Raw genomic sequence first — 14,408 nt, 5'->3', positions numbered from 1 at the left:
CCCTGGGCAAATCAGGCCCCTGGTCCGTATTCCTTTCAGGACAGCTGAGAGAAGTAAATGAGATAATAGTGTCAAATATCAGCACACAGTCAGTGCTCAAAATAAATATCAGCTATTAACTAGTATTACTACTACTTTGAAACCAATTACATTAATGTTAAATAAATATATGTGACACAAAAAGAAAAGTAAATGAAGTCTTTTGATCCAAGTGACTTACTACTTCTTCCGTATCTTCCTGCTTGGCTTCTATGTTTAAAAGTTTAGTTGTTACATTACTTCTTTTATAATTTCTGTGTGTCTGGAAAAGATGTAGTCTCCAAGAAATTGATACCTTTGGATATGCTTAAGTCTGTCAAAGACCAGGGGGAATTCTTCTTGTTGACAATAATGTTACTGACAACTGTGATCTCTAAGAATGTTGAGTGGTTTAATAAGAGAAGAATTTTTCTACTTCTCCCCAAATGTTTATTACTGAATCATCTGTGAAACTCAATTCCAAGGCTGCTAAAGGAAGGCAGGGCCCAGGAGAGACTGGGGTCAGTTACCAGTATGGTGATGTTCCTTTGAGTTGAGGAGTCTCCCAAGTCTCATCCCACCTCCAGACCCAGCGTGCACCTCAGACAGCAGCAAGGAACCTTAAGTCAGTCTTGAACAAGAGTCACATTGATCATCCACCCTAGACTTTCTAAAATAATCCCAAGTCCAATTATTTATGTCAAATTAACACTTGGCCCTAGTACTTTGAGTTAGCATAAATATTGGTTCTCAGATGAATATCATCTATTAAATCCCTTGATTTCCTGGGCAGTTCTAAACATGTGACCTCCCTTCAGACAATATGTCCTGATGCTTAGTACTTATAGTAGTCCACATCAGAAGCCTTACCTGCTCAGATCTCCACCAATTACCCAACTGCCAGCAGTCTATATGCCAGCAGGAAGGTCTCCCAGGATTCTCTAAGAACCTGAGCCCTCTAGCCTCTGCAAAAGGGACACACCCAAGTCACACTGATCCACTCCCAGTTATATAACTTTTTTAAGACTTGTAGTTTGGCAGACACCTAGTTTCCCCAAGCCTGAGAATACACAGGATCTAGTACCCAACATGCCAAATTCAATGACCTCTCTACTGATTCAACTCTGTACTATCTCTTTAGGACATTAAAAGTGTATGCTGCACTGTTTTATCAGTAAAAAAAAAAACAAAAGCAGCTGAAAAGATTAGCAAGATGGGTTTGCTTAAAAAAAAATTATGGTACAACTGTATTGTGACACAGTATTAAGTCACAGAAGGTTTACTTAAATGAATTTTTACCACGTTAAGTAAAACACAAATCCAACAAAGTATAAAACAACAATTTTGCATAAAAGTTGAAAACAAAAACACCAAACCACAAAACCAGTAATGTTTATATACAATATAAAAAGGATAAAAAGGAAATAACCCAAAATGTTAATACTAAGGTGTGATGGAATTACAAGTGACATTAATTTTATTTGTGCTTTCTGCATTTAAAGTTTATATAAAAACATACAATGCTTTTGCCATTTTACTGTTATCCTAAAACCACTCCATGGAATAAATTAACATATAAACATACAATGTAGTGTAGGTTACTGTATTACTTAGAGGAGTGAAAATCAGAAACCATAGAGGAATAAACAAATTATATATTCACATGATAGACTATTGTGCAGCTGTTATAAATGATAAGGTGATTTAACGAGGGGAAGGGATCAAAGTTATATACAGTATAATTTTGTGAAAAGTATCCATAGGAAAAAAGGGCAAAAATTCTATGAAACTGCTTTTGAATGGCCTTTATAATCTCAAATTTTTCTATAATTATAACCAGAAATAAACCAGGTTTTAAGCATTACTGGAAATACATTTAACACATCAAACTGTTAACAGTGGGAACTTCAAGAAGAGCAGGGCTTTGGAAATGGGGTTATTCTACAGTGTTTTATGTTTACTTATATAATTTCAAAAATAAATGACATTTAAAACAAAAAAAGTTTCATTTGAAAGCCATTTACTCACTCCAATTTTCTCTCTGGAAAATACATTTTACAGTAATACTTATTAGTGTCCGCAATGTGAAAGCCCTAAGTAAATCTGTAAGGACTTTTCCCAAACAGGGAAATTGTGTCAGGGGGTTTAAGGACAATACCCTAAAATGTAACATGAAACTACAGACCCTAAAACATGCCTTATTTTTTTTTGACCGAGCTCTAATTAGCCAGACTTGGGCCTAGATTGGCACGTTATGATCTTGGGAGTACTGGGATGAAGCAAAGGAATTCAGTTTGAATTTCCCTCTCCTCCTGTTAGTCACCTCTCTGCTTTACCAGGAGGCTGGGCCACTTCTTCCCACCTGCCTGTCACCTACTGGATGAATGGGATCAGAACCAGCAACAGTGGCAAACGGGCAAGTGTCCTTCAAGACACACAGCTAGGCTTCCAAAGACTGGCCGCTGAGATTTTATTACAATTTCTTTGCCTTATTTTGTTCTCAATTCTCAAACGGAAGTGTGCTGGGGAAGAAAAAATACTAGTAAGAGAGGGATAGTAATAGGGAAAAGACAGTGAAAAAAGTAAAATTAAAAAGAAAGAGGGGCAGTTGAGGAAGAGAAGGAGTATCAAGGGATGTGGATATAGATAAAAGTACAAAAAAAGGTAAGGAAGTACAAAAAAAAGGTAAGGAAGTAACAAGAAAAAGGTAAGGAAGTACAAAAAAGTTCTTGGCACTGAAGTAGTAGTGCTCTACCTTTCATTTATTCTCAATAAGTAAGAAAATGTGCTTTGTTTTGATTGCAGCGTTAACAGTAAAAATGAACTGGCACAAAGGTGAGTGTAGTCCATGAAAAAAGCTGCCCAAGCAGGGTCATGGAAAAGTCACAAAAGGAAGGCAGCATAGACTCTCAAGAGCACACTGCTACACAGAGGTACCGCTATCATCTCAGAGCACAGCAGGGAGTGAGTCTGGCTTTAAGGAATGGCCCCAATGCTTTCATTTCTGACCATGTATTAAGTATGTACTAATTACATTTATCAAATATTCAGTGTAAGGCTTTATGTGATGGGTCTTTGCAAATGCACAATGCTGGGCCACTGACAATGGTGGAAATAAGTCACCTCCCTTCCACCAAGAAGCTACTCATCACTTTACATGCCTGTTATGGAGACCACTATGATTCTTGACCCTAAAAAAGCTTTTTTAATAAAAAATGGGTAACATGAAAATCAAGATGCTTCTCAGGGAATTAATTATCTATGAGTTTCTGGGGTACTAATAAAGGAAGGAACTTCCATATCAATTTCTAAATATTCAACAGGACTCGAAAGTCACAAAGTGTTTGTTAAAGGCCATTATTTTAGTAACTAAAAGTGGGCTGGGCCTTTTCTGGTTAAGAAAGCACACGCACACTTGTTTTCACTCTAGCTGCTGACAATTCAAGCTCATGCACAGAGCATGCTTCCTTGGGGATACCTCCCGGATACACTCTGGTAGGGCCAGGACTACAGGGGCATCCTGTTGCCTTCAATGCTGAACTTGACAGCACGATGCACTTTGCTGAGTCGTTTCTGTTCTGCAAATCGCCTCTTATGCTTTTCCAATCGGCTTAGGCCCTTTTTAAGAATACCAGGCTAGAAAGAGTAGTTTGAATGGAGAATAAAAAAAGATTACTGAAGAGCAATGAAGATCACGGAGTAGTATTTACAATGATGACAGAGGAAGTGTCTACCCTAAATATTTCACAACAGAATTACTTAAAACAGTTGAAGAGAAAGGGAAGGGTAGATTGCAGAAGTAGGGAGGTCTGTTTCTCACAGTTCTAAAAAATGACTGCATAAGAACACTTTAGGCTTTATGATTCAGTTGAAATAATGGGGTAAGAAGAAACTTCCTGGCTTGATAAGGTTACTTAAGTCTGAAGTGAAGCTCATAAGCAAGGAATGATCAGGCTAGCTAAAGAGACCAGAAAACAGCTCTCTTTAAATCAGATAAACCTCAGGAGCTGTTAAGAGGTATTATACACGAAGTAAAAGACAAAATAGTAATTTGCACTTGAGATCTACCTTGCTATCTCCCTGCTTGCTTACCCTGGATGACTCCATTTCCACGTTCCATTTAGGTCTGACAACGTAGTCCTTGTTTGAGGGCATGGGGACCCTTGCACGGGCACAGAATCCAGGATCTCCAGGTCTGAGAGCCCTGAGAATGGAAAGAAGAACATGCTATTATGTAGTCAACCATAGTTGTGTGCAGCTGATTCAGCTGCACAGGTGTTTCAAACTTCCTCTGTCTCCCAGGTCACACAATCTGGCCCCCTGCTATCTTAGCTGATCTCGCTATCACTCACATTACTCTAAAAGTTCTTCACCTTCCCTCCCAAAGCCAACTTCCTGTGCATATTCAGGATTCCTTTTAGTCTCTCCTCAGCTTCAGACATAATCAAGCCCCTTTCCTTTCCAAGACTGGAAAGCATGCAACAAGCAAAATTATCCTACAAGAACTAGGATATTGATGTTGATAAAAGTCCATCAATTTTTATTTACATTTCCCCAGTTTTACTTACATGCATTTGTGTGCCTGTGTTTCTTAGTTCTATGCAATTTTATCACACGTGCAGGTTTGTGTACTCCCCACAAGGGTCCATCCTACTGTCCTTTTATCAAAACATAGCCACCCTCCTACCCCATCTGCCCAGCTCCTAATCCCTGATGACCACAAATCTATTTTGTTATTTTAGTATTTAAAGAATGTTCTATAAATGAAATACACTATGTAATCTTTAGGTACTGGCTTTGTCCACTAAACATAATGCCCTTAAGGATCCATCCAAGTTGTTAGTTACATCTATCAATATTTTGTTCATTTAATTGCTGAGTTGTCTTCTATTGTATATATGTACCACAGTTTGTTTAACCATTCACCTGCTGAAGGACACCTGGGTTGTTGTCCCAGTTCTGGACTATCATGAATAAAGCTATATGCTCACATACAGGTTTTTGCACAAACATAAGTGTTCATTTCTCTGGGAAAAAAACCCAGGAGTGCAAGTGAAGGGTCATATGGTGGTTGCAGGTTTAACTTTATATGCAACTGCCAAACTGTTTTCCACAGTATAGCTGTATCATTTTACAGATAGCAATGTATGAGCGAGCTAGTTTCTCAACATCCTTGCCAGCATTTGATGATGTGATCTGAGACCAAATTAAGACTAGCAACCTTCAAAAGTAAAGTCTATCTGTAAATGTCTGGGCATTCAAATCACTCAACCTTTAGGTAACTATTCACCCTAGTGGTAAATGGAGAGTGGGTATATGTGTGTCTGTGTCCGGGGAGGTTGGGGTGGAAGAGAAGGATAAAAAGGTTCTACATCATTTCTATTCCTTTGTATGGAGTGGAATTGTTTTCTTTTCCTTTTTTAAAAAGAGAGCGTGGGAAGAAGGGGAGAAGGAGAGAGGGAATCTTAAGCAGGCTCCACACCTAGAGTGGAACCCAATCTCACAACCCCGAGATCATGATCTGAGCCAAAATCAAGAGTCAGACCCTGAAATAACTGAGCCACCCAGGTGCCCTGAGTTTAATCTATTCTTAACATGAAGCTTCCATAAGCTTCAAATACATGAATAAATTAAGTGGCTTGCGAAAGAAAATTCTCCTACCTTATTCTCCCCTGAAGCTGCCACCTGCCCCATCATCAAACCTATCCATAAACCCACAACATTGGTACCTTCTAACCCCTCTCCTTCTCTCCCTTTGCAGTCTGCCCACACTCACTGCACAAAGCCCTCTGCAGCCTTGGCCACAGCCCAGGCTCTTTGCCACAGCCCCTCTCCAGCCTGGCCTCATTCTCTCTAGGGTCTCCTATGTGCAGGACAGCACACACTCACCTGCACTGGCCACACCCCTTCTCAGAGTAGTGCGGATTATTTCCTACTCTCTATACTTTGTGGATTCCGTATCTTTTCTGTGGAAATAACTGTCAAATCTATTATGTCTCTAGGCCCAGTGTCCAAGTTTTAGACCCACGATATTCACAGAAATATCTCATTTACTATGGTCCAAACAGAACGCACCTACGTTCTCAAAATCTACTCTTCCTCTCCACTTGAGCAAATGGTAACACCATTAAGTCTCAGTAACTTGGGGCAAAATTCTGGTTGGTCAACGTTAGCCAAACTCCTCGCCCACAGAGTCACCAACTCTTGGTAATTTGCTCCACTAAGTCTTCTAGCCTTCTGCTGCCCCATCACCACCTCAAGTTTCACTGCTTTCAGCTCCTCTGTACTCTAACCCACCCTACACCACGATGACACCAGCACCAGTGCTCCAAATCAAATCTGACAACTTCTAGTCTACGTGGAATCAAAGAGGAGTGACAATTCCTTGTCTTGATCTAAAGCCCTTCAAAATTCGGCCCACATCTCCACTCCTGAACTCATCTCCTACCTCCTCACATACCATACTACTGCTCAACTGCTTCAGTCTACTTGCCATTCCTAAAGTGGGCCTTGCATGATAACCCACGTCTTTACTTAAGCTCTCACCTTCATTTATAAACTCTCTACAGACATTTTATGAGCATGGACTATTTTTTAATTCAATTTTGTATTCCCGGGGCTTAATAGAGTCTAGCACATATCAAGCAGTAAAAAATCTTCACAGAATGAACTATTTCTCAATCTTATATCCTTATACCACTGTATTTGTGGATATTCAATAAATCTTAAACTGAAAATCATCCCCCACTAATGTGAACTTTCTTTTTTTTTTAAATTTTATTTATTTATTCATGAGAGAGAATAGAGAGAGGGGCAGAGAGACAGGCAGAGAAGCAGGCTCCCTATGAAGAGCCTGATGCGTGACTCGATCCCAGGACCCAAGGATCATGAACTGAGCCGAAGCCAGATGTTCAACCACTGAGTCACCCAGGTGCCCCGTGAACATTGTTTCATTTGCAACTTTTCTTAAAACAGCAAGCAGAAGAGTGTCTATATCAAGCTTAAGAAAAAATAAATTTTTAAGTCTTACTTCTCTTCCCCTGTCAGCACCTTTTCCAGGTCTCTTCGGGGTGTCTGACCACCAGTGCTGTGAAAAAAGATGCCAGGAATATTAGAACCTTATAACTAAGAAAAAAACCAGCAAAGCAAAACATCAAACTCAGACCATAATTAGGTCCTTTATACTGGATCTGGAAAAATTACTCCAAATATTGTAAAAGTACTTCTTTTAATGATTACTTGCACACCAGATTTCATCATGGGTGAGCAGTAACTGCCACTTTTGTAATTTATAATCCTGTCATCCTGGATGCAACTGTATTCAGTTTGCTGATACAAACTGAACCAGTAGCCATTTTTTTTTTTCCTCCTAAGAAAGTGAAAATGGGCCTGCAACTGGTTGAAACAACATTAAGCAACCTCTGAAACTGTGGCACGGGCCACATTCCACCAGATAGAACCAAACAAGGAGGGAGTGTGGGCCTTATTATAGTACCACATTTAAACTAAAAGGGTATGAACTACACAGACATATCAAGTTGAAAGAAAAAATAAAAATCCTATCACCCTGTAGGATTCTTAATGACCTTATTTACAAAACAAATGAGTTATGTGAACAGTATTTACTCTTCATACCTATTCATTCTCCGTCGTTGAGGCATTTGTTCTAGATCTCTTTGCTCTCTTTCCTCTCTTGTCATACCTTTGTAGTTTGAGGTAAGACCAAATATAGGCCGTGACCATTCATCTGTAACAAGGAAAAATCATTTGGTTAGACTAGAAAGTAGCATTTTTGCTACCATTCCCTGAAATAATCACACCCTAGTGTGTGAGTCCTGCCTAATATTCCAGGCATTTAGAATATTCTTTCCCTAAATATACCATTATTTTAGGACCATTTGAGGATACACACAGCATGTAATACCAGTATTATAATCTGCTTCAGGGGATTCAGAAAATTCAGTGTCAAAAAGTCATTTAAGCTTATAGCCACCACAGAGATTTAAAGAAAGTAATATCTGACTCACTTTTTGACAGTCATCAATTAGCTGTGCTGACATTTCATTGACGGCCTAATTTGTAAATTTACTCTACTGAAAATAGAAAATCTCAAAATTCTTATACCTTCCTATTCTAACCAAAAATAAGCTCCCTTATTACTTTCCAAATGGTCTAAATCTTCAAAAATTGCACTTTTAACAGTGCAGCGCCGAGTCTAGATTTCACTAAGTCTAAGAAAGCTGCTACAGTGACATGATGATGAACCAGAGTACTACATGCCCACCGTTTAGCCAGTAAAAGTCCACGGGTGCCAAGTGATGTTTTTGTTCTCAAACACAACATAGCTTACTGCCGCATTTAATATATCATCAAAACAATAAAGAACTTTCACGGAGTATAGAAAGCAGGGAGTCTTAGAGGGCATTAGAAGTTTGGGACACCTGGGTGACTCAGCGGTTGAGCATCTGCTCAAGGTGTGATCCCAGTCCAGGGATCGAGTCCCACATCAAGCTCCCTGTAAGGAGCCTGCTTCTCCCGCTGTGTCTTCTCTGCCTCTCTCTGTGTCTCTCATGAATAAATAAATAAATAAAATCTTTAAAAAAAAAAAAGGGCATTAGAGGTTTATCATATACTAGCATACCACAGATTATTAACAAAATAAAAAATGTAGTTTATAAAAAAATTCTCTAAAAAGTTTCGATAATCTCAAAAATTCAGTGCAAAAATAATTACTGTATTCACGTATAGGAGTATTTTTTTTTAATATACCCTTAAAGTCTTAAAAAAATTCCTTTGCAACATGGAGCACAGGAAGAATTAAGGATAACAACAAAAACACACATGGTTTATATTCTTAAAACCGAAGGATTTCATAAGTGATATGGTAACTGATTAGATGAATTCCAGTTAAGACTCCTGGATTTCTGTTATCATTAAATAAGAACATGCAAAAGGCTCTGGAGACCATTGTAAAAGTAGCAAGAGCACTAGTGGCTAACATTTCTTGAGGTCTTACTACATGCTTTACATATATCCTCTCATTTAACTTTTATAACTCAAAGTGAACATATCAATTGTTTTACAGAGGAGGAAACCAAGGCTTAGAGCTTAAATCACTTGCCTAAAGATATGCAATAAAGTAGGTGGTGAATACAGGATTTGAACCCAGGTATGATTGACTCCAGGGCCTGTATGCTAACCCTCTTCTCTATACATGCACTTGATCCAGGATTAGAAAACTTTTCATTTGCTCTCCTTAATATTAATAGCATACTTAAACATGCTGAGAAACATTTTAAGTCTAAGCTAAAAAAGCTAGTACCCACAAGAAATTAACCAAAAAAATTTCTAGTCTACTTCATGAACTCATTTTAAATGAATATTGGTAAAAATATAGTTTGCTTTTGTACATACATGTCTTTCTGATATACACAAACACAACAAACAAAAAGCAAAATGTACATACTGATTAATTTCCCTGCCATATCCTTGTTGGACCTTGATTCCTTGGGGTGTTTATAGAGATACATCACTGCTCGTCCAATCCCACTATGCTTCAGGGTCTCCTGGCTCACACTAGGTAGCTGGGAAATACAAACACATACATACACATTAATCACTCAAAAGCTGGGAGTCCTGCCAATCTATCCTAGAAGACCTCCAACACCTGTTTTTTTTTATAATGGAGTAACAAAAATCCCATTTTCAGGATCTGCAGGATCTTGAACACAAAGACACTGTGTTCACGTGAGTTGAGAGTTCAGTATTACACGGACTCAAAGCAGAACTAATGTGATAAAGTGTAAACTAACCATACTCAGAGGTCACCAGTTTAATACAAATATCAGTACAGGTCTCTGAATCAAATAGATCTGAGTCTGAACCCAAGCACAGCCATCTGCTAGTTATGTGACCTTGGACAAGTCATTTAACTTCTCTGAGTCTTAATTTCCTCATCTGTAGAATGAAAACAATACACCTACCTTGCAGGTCTGTTGTGAGGAATTAAATGAATCAATATATATATGAACACGGAGCACATAGGAAGGAATTCCTTGGGAATTCCTTCAGAAGTTAAGTAGCCTGCCCAAGGTGTCACAGCCATATAAAGGTGGCCCAGCTCAAGATTCACATGCAAGTTTATATCCGAATTTGGTGCCTTTTCTACTCCAAGTGCGTCCCTAGAACATGGCCACTACCTCCTCTCAGATAATAGCAACTCCAAAATCATTTTCCTTCAATACTATAGTTACATGAAATTTTATAAGGCCTTCCTTTTTATGCTCATTTTATTTGGTATGTTTCTAGTGAAACCCCTTCCTCTGGCAAAATATGGCAGAGTGTATAAGCACATAGTGACATGTAGTCACAGAGGCTGTGACTATACAAACCACATCAGATTATTAATGAAAAACATACAGATTATCTGCCTCTAACCTCTTGCAGAATCTTCAACAGCTCCTCTCGAATCTTTAGTGCTGGCAAACTCCTATCTGGTAGAGGGGAAAGCCATTCTTTGATGGCAGACATCACACCACTGTCGATAAATGTTTCTTTAAGGTCCTGCCTGCAGTTAATTAAAAAAAAAAAAAGTCAAGTCTATGAACTTTGGTTCTATCATAGCTTCCTTTGAATTTTCTTATATATTTAGTAGTATTTCCATAAACTGCTTTTAAAGTTATTTGTATATATTATTTACTGAGCACCTATTCACATCTCAAAAGCAGTATGAAATTTAGTTCTTTTTTAAAAAGATTTTTATTTATTTATTCATGAGAGACACACAGAGAGAGGCAGAGACGCAGGCAGACAGACCCCGGGATCATGACCTGAGCCAAAGGTTCAACCACTGAGCCAGTCAGGTGCCCTAGTTCCTACTTAAAAAAAAAAAAAAAGAAAAAAAAAGATTTGATGGGCAAAGATCATTTGTTAAAAACTTGAATCATACTAGATAGGTTAATACTGATATGAATGATAGGCAGTAAGAATAAAGAGCTCCAATTATTACAACTAAAAAAAATAATGTTTAATCTATCAATAATCTATCAATAATCTATCAATCTCCAATAGAGATTCTCAAACCGGTTTAGGTGAGAGAACCCAGAACTGTGCTATTCTTTGCACGATACCAAGGAGAATAGTATTCTTCTAGCAGAAAAACACATTCCAATGAAATGCTATTTAAATTCAATTTTACGTACAGAATCAATTATATTAACAGAAAACATGACAATATTATACATACGAAATCTCCATTTTCTAGTCAAAATTCTAGACCATGCTGTTGGCTCACTGATGTACTAATACATTTCTTCAGCCATCCAAAGTACGATATGGTTAGGTTTAAGGAGAAATCAAAGTTGCTCAGGAGTAGGAGTAAACCAATGAAAAAGCCTACTATCAATGTCTATCAAAAAAAGGTAGGATTGGTGATATACTTCATAATATAACTGGTCATATAAGCCTCCTACAATACATGCTTCAAGTAGTCCCCCCAGAATTTGCTCTGTGCTCAATCACACTGGGAAGAGATGCAATTTTACCAGACTCAAAATAAGAGTCTAATAAGAACAAAAGTAATGGTTTATATGCTTTTCTTTCCTTAGTATCAGTTTGCTATTTGTTCTGTTTGTATCACACTTCAAGGTTTAAGAAAAATTTGTGAGGGGGCACCTGGATGGCTCCATCAGTTAAGCATCTGACTCTTGATTTCAGCTCAGGTCATGAGATCAAGCCCTGCATCTTGCACTCCAAGCTAGACATGGGGCCTGCTTAAGATTCTCTTTCTCCCTCTGCCCCTCACCTACCTCTTAAAATTTTTTAAATTTAATTTTTAAAAAAATGTGTGAGGAAGTAACACAATATAGAAAATTCTTTCCATTATTATTATTCTTGTGAATTGATAGATGGCAGTCATTAAGTAACATCTCTAGAACACAAGTACATAGTTCGAATATATTCCATTAAAAGAAAAAAATTTTACAAGGAAATCAAATACTTACTTTTTAAGGTGCATAACCACAGTAGGTAATAATGTTAATTTTTTCAGTGCTGGCTTTTTTTGATTGTTCAACTGTCTGTCTTCCTATCCAGGAAAAAAATGTTTTTTAAAAAAGCAATATTTATTGTTAATAATGAACTGTAACCACTATAATTCTAAACTTTAAAATAAAACTGAGTAACATTTTTTCTAAAAGAAAGGAAAACTAAAAAATAAAACTTTTATAGAATGCCAAATTCTAGGTCTGTGTTAATCATACCTACAAAACTATCAGATTAGCCTAAATAATTACAAATTTAGAAGAATAATGTTATCGTTATTAAAGAAGTTTCAGTATTTACTTGGGTGCTTTTTCCGAATTATAAAAATTCTACCAAGAGAAAACAAAATAATAAACTCCTATCATGTACATTTCCACAGTTAAATGACCATGTCCAGTCTTACTTTAGCTATATGTCTACAGATACTTTTCTCTTCCCTTCCTTTAAAAGGCCACACAACCAATTAAATGAGGAAAAGAAGAAGACAACAGCAGTGACCTGTCTCACCTCAGCAGCCTCATTCATCTTGACAATCATGGCACTCACAACGTCGTCAGCATCACTAATAAAAGTCCCACCATCACGGTTACGCCTGCGCTTGCCACTCATGCTTTTTTTCCGCTGCAACATCATCTCAAAATCCGACAGAAAGTCCATACTAAGCAGCAACACAAAAGTCAAGTGAAATATAAATTCCTTTTTAAATATATATTTCCTTTTGTCACAGTAAAGATCCACCAACTTTCTTAATTCTAACTCCATGAAATGCTACTTTCTTCTAAAGTGCAAAACTTACAACTTGGCACCTTTCAAGATATCAGACTTTTCTGAACACAGATTGCAACTATCTCAACAAAAGTATGTGAAATTCAATCAAGTAATATTTTGTAGTTATAGTTCCATTTTGGTGTAGACACCAAAAAACCGTACAAATTAAGACAGCTGAGTGCAGGGCAAATGAAAGAAAAATAGTAAGAGTAAATATATTTAAAAAAAAAAAAAAAAAAAAGAGTAAATATATTTCAGACAGCACTGTATACAGAAAAGTCAAAGAGAGAAAAATGGAACAGATTCTTATACTTAGTAAGGAACCAAAATAAGAAAAAAAAACTAAGTTCAGCAGTCTTTACCTTCATTTTTAAAGTTTTAACAAATTCCTTTTTTGATTTTTAAAAATTTTTAAATTTAAGTTTCATTAACATATAGTGTATTAGTTTCAGAAGTAGAGTACAGCGCTCATCTCTCTTACATAACACCCAGTGCTCATTGTATTACATGCCCTCCTCAATGCCCATCACACAGTGACCCTATCCTCTTAGTCCCTCCCCTCCAGCAACACTTAGTTTTTAACAAATTCCTTTAAAAAAAAAAATAAAACAAACTTACTGTTTTCCTCTCTTTATATTATCATCAGAATCTGAATCTTCTGCTTCTTTTACTTGGGTTTCACTTTTTTCTTCTTCTAAATCTTCTTGGTTAAAACCCTACAGGTCAGGTAAATTTGCCAGGGTTATCGCAATCTCCTTACAGATTTTCTTCAGTATTAACTGCTCTTAATTTTTTTCTTTTTGCATTTTTAAAGTAATACATTCACAAAGAACAAAAATTAAATGAGTATCAGGTATATAGCAAAAAAGTTCCCTTCTACCCTAGCTGCTAGTGTTACTAGTTTTCTTATGTCTCCTTCCAGAAATAGTCTACATTTACACACATACTTCTACACAGATATATTTATTATCCCCTTTTATTATACAAATGGCAGCATACTCTACACTGGGTACAGTATATACTGGTCTGCACTTTTCACATTTAACAATGGAATACGAAGAGCAATTCATATGGGCATATTATATCCTCATTCTAAGACTTTAGACTTTCTCACCCTGACTTCAATCATAATTTGTTTACACACTTTGCTATTGGCATTTAGGTATATGTATTTGAAATTCTGGAAAATACTTACCAAATTTCCCATAGAGGCTATACTAATTAACTCTCTTTCCAGCAAAGCGTTAAGTGGACCTGTTTCTCCAGGTCCTCACTACTACAGGTTATCGAACATTGATATTTACCAATCTCGCGATTGAAAACTAAAAGGCGTCTTTCTTTGTATTCTCTTATGAGTAAGGATGGGCATTCTGTTCATGTTTAAAGGCCATTTTTAATTATTTCTCTGTGGAACTCCTAATATCCCATGTCCATTTTCCTGTTGGATCTTTGTCTTAATGTTATGGAAAGTCTCTTTATAACTTAGGAAAATTAGCCTTTGGTCAGTCATGGGGACTGCACAGTCTTCACATTTGTACAGTTTCATTTTGTTTAAGGTAACGTTTTCCAAGCATAATTTT

The 14,408-nt window shown here is 37.1% G+C and overlaps 1 protein-coding gene across 4 annotated transcripts in view; it reads right to left on the bottom strand.

Moving 5' to 3' along the window:
• The window catches only part of IWS1 (interacts with SUPT6H, CTD assembly factor 1), a 41,026-nt gene that overhangs the window by 919 nt on the left and 25,699 nt on the right, over positions 1-14,408 (bottom strand). For all 4 annotated transcript variants that reach the window (XM_038564844.1, XM_038564843.1, XM_038564841.1 and 1 more), the window contains exons 6-13: positions 13,447-13,544; positions 12,568-12,718; positions 12,021-12,103; positions 10,456-10,585; positions 9,485-9,602; positions 7,654-7,765; positions 7,049-7,105; positions 4,111-4,222 (exon numbers count right to left, since the gene is read on the bottom strand). In XM_038564844.1, coding sequence (XP_038420772.1) covers positions 4,111-4,222; positions 7,049-7,105; positions 7,654-7,765; positions 9,485-9,602; positions 10,456-10,585; positions 12,021-12,103; positions 12,568-12,718; positions 13,447-13,544 — 861 coding nt within the window. The remainder of the gene's footprint in view (positions 1-4,110; positions 4,223-7,048; positions 7,106-7,653; positions 7,766-9,484; positions 9,603-10,455; positions 10,586-12,020; positions 12,104-12,567; positions 12,719-13,446; positions 13,545-14,408) is intronic.

Source organism: Canis lupus, chromosome 19, assembly GCF_011100685.1.
Source record: "Canis lupus familiaris isolate Mischka breed German Shepherd chromosome 19, alternate assembly UU_Cfam_GSD_1.0, whole genome shotgun sequence".
Lineage (NCBI taxonomy): Eukaryota > Metazoa > Chordata > Mammalia > Carnivora > Canidae > Canis > Canis lupus.
The sequence above is the reverse complement of the archived record's forward strand: the minus strand, read 5'-3'. Positions and strand labels throughout refer to the sequence as shown.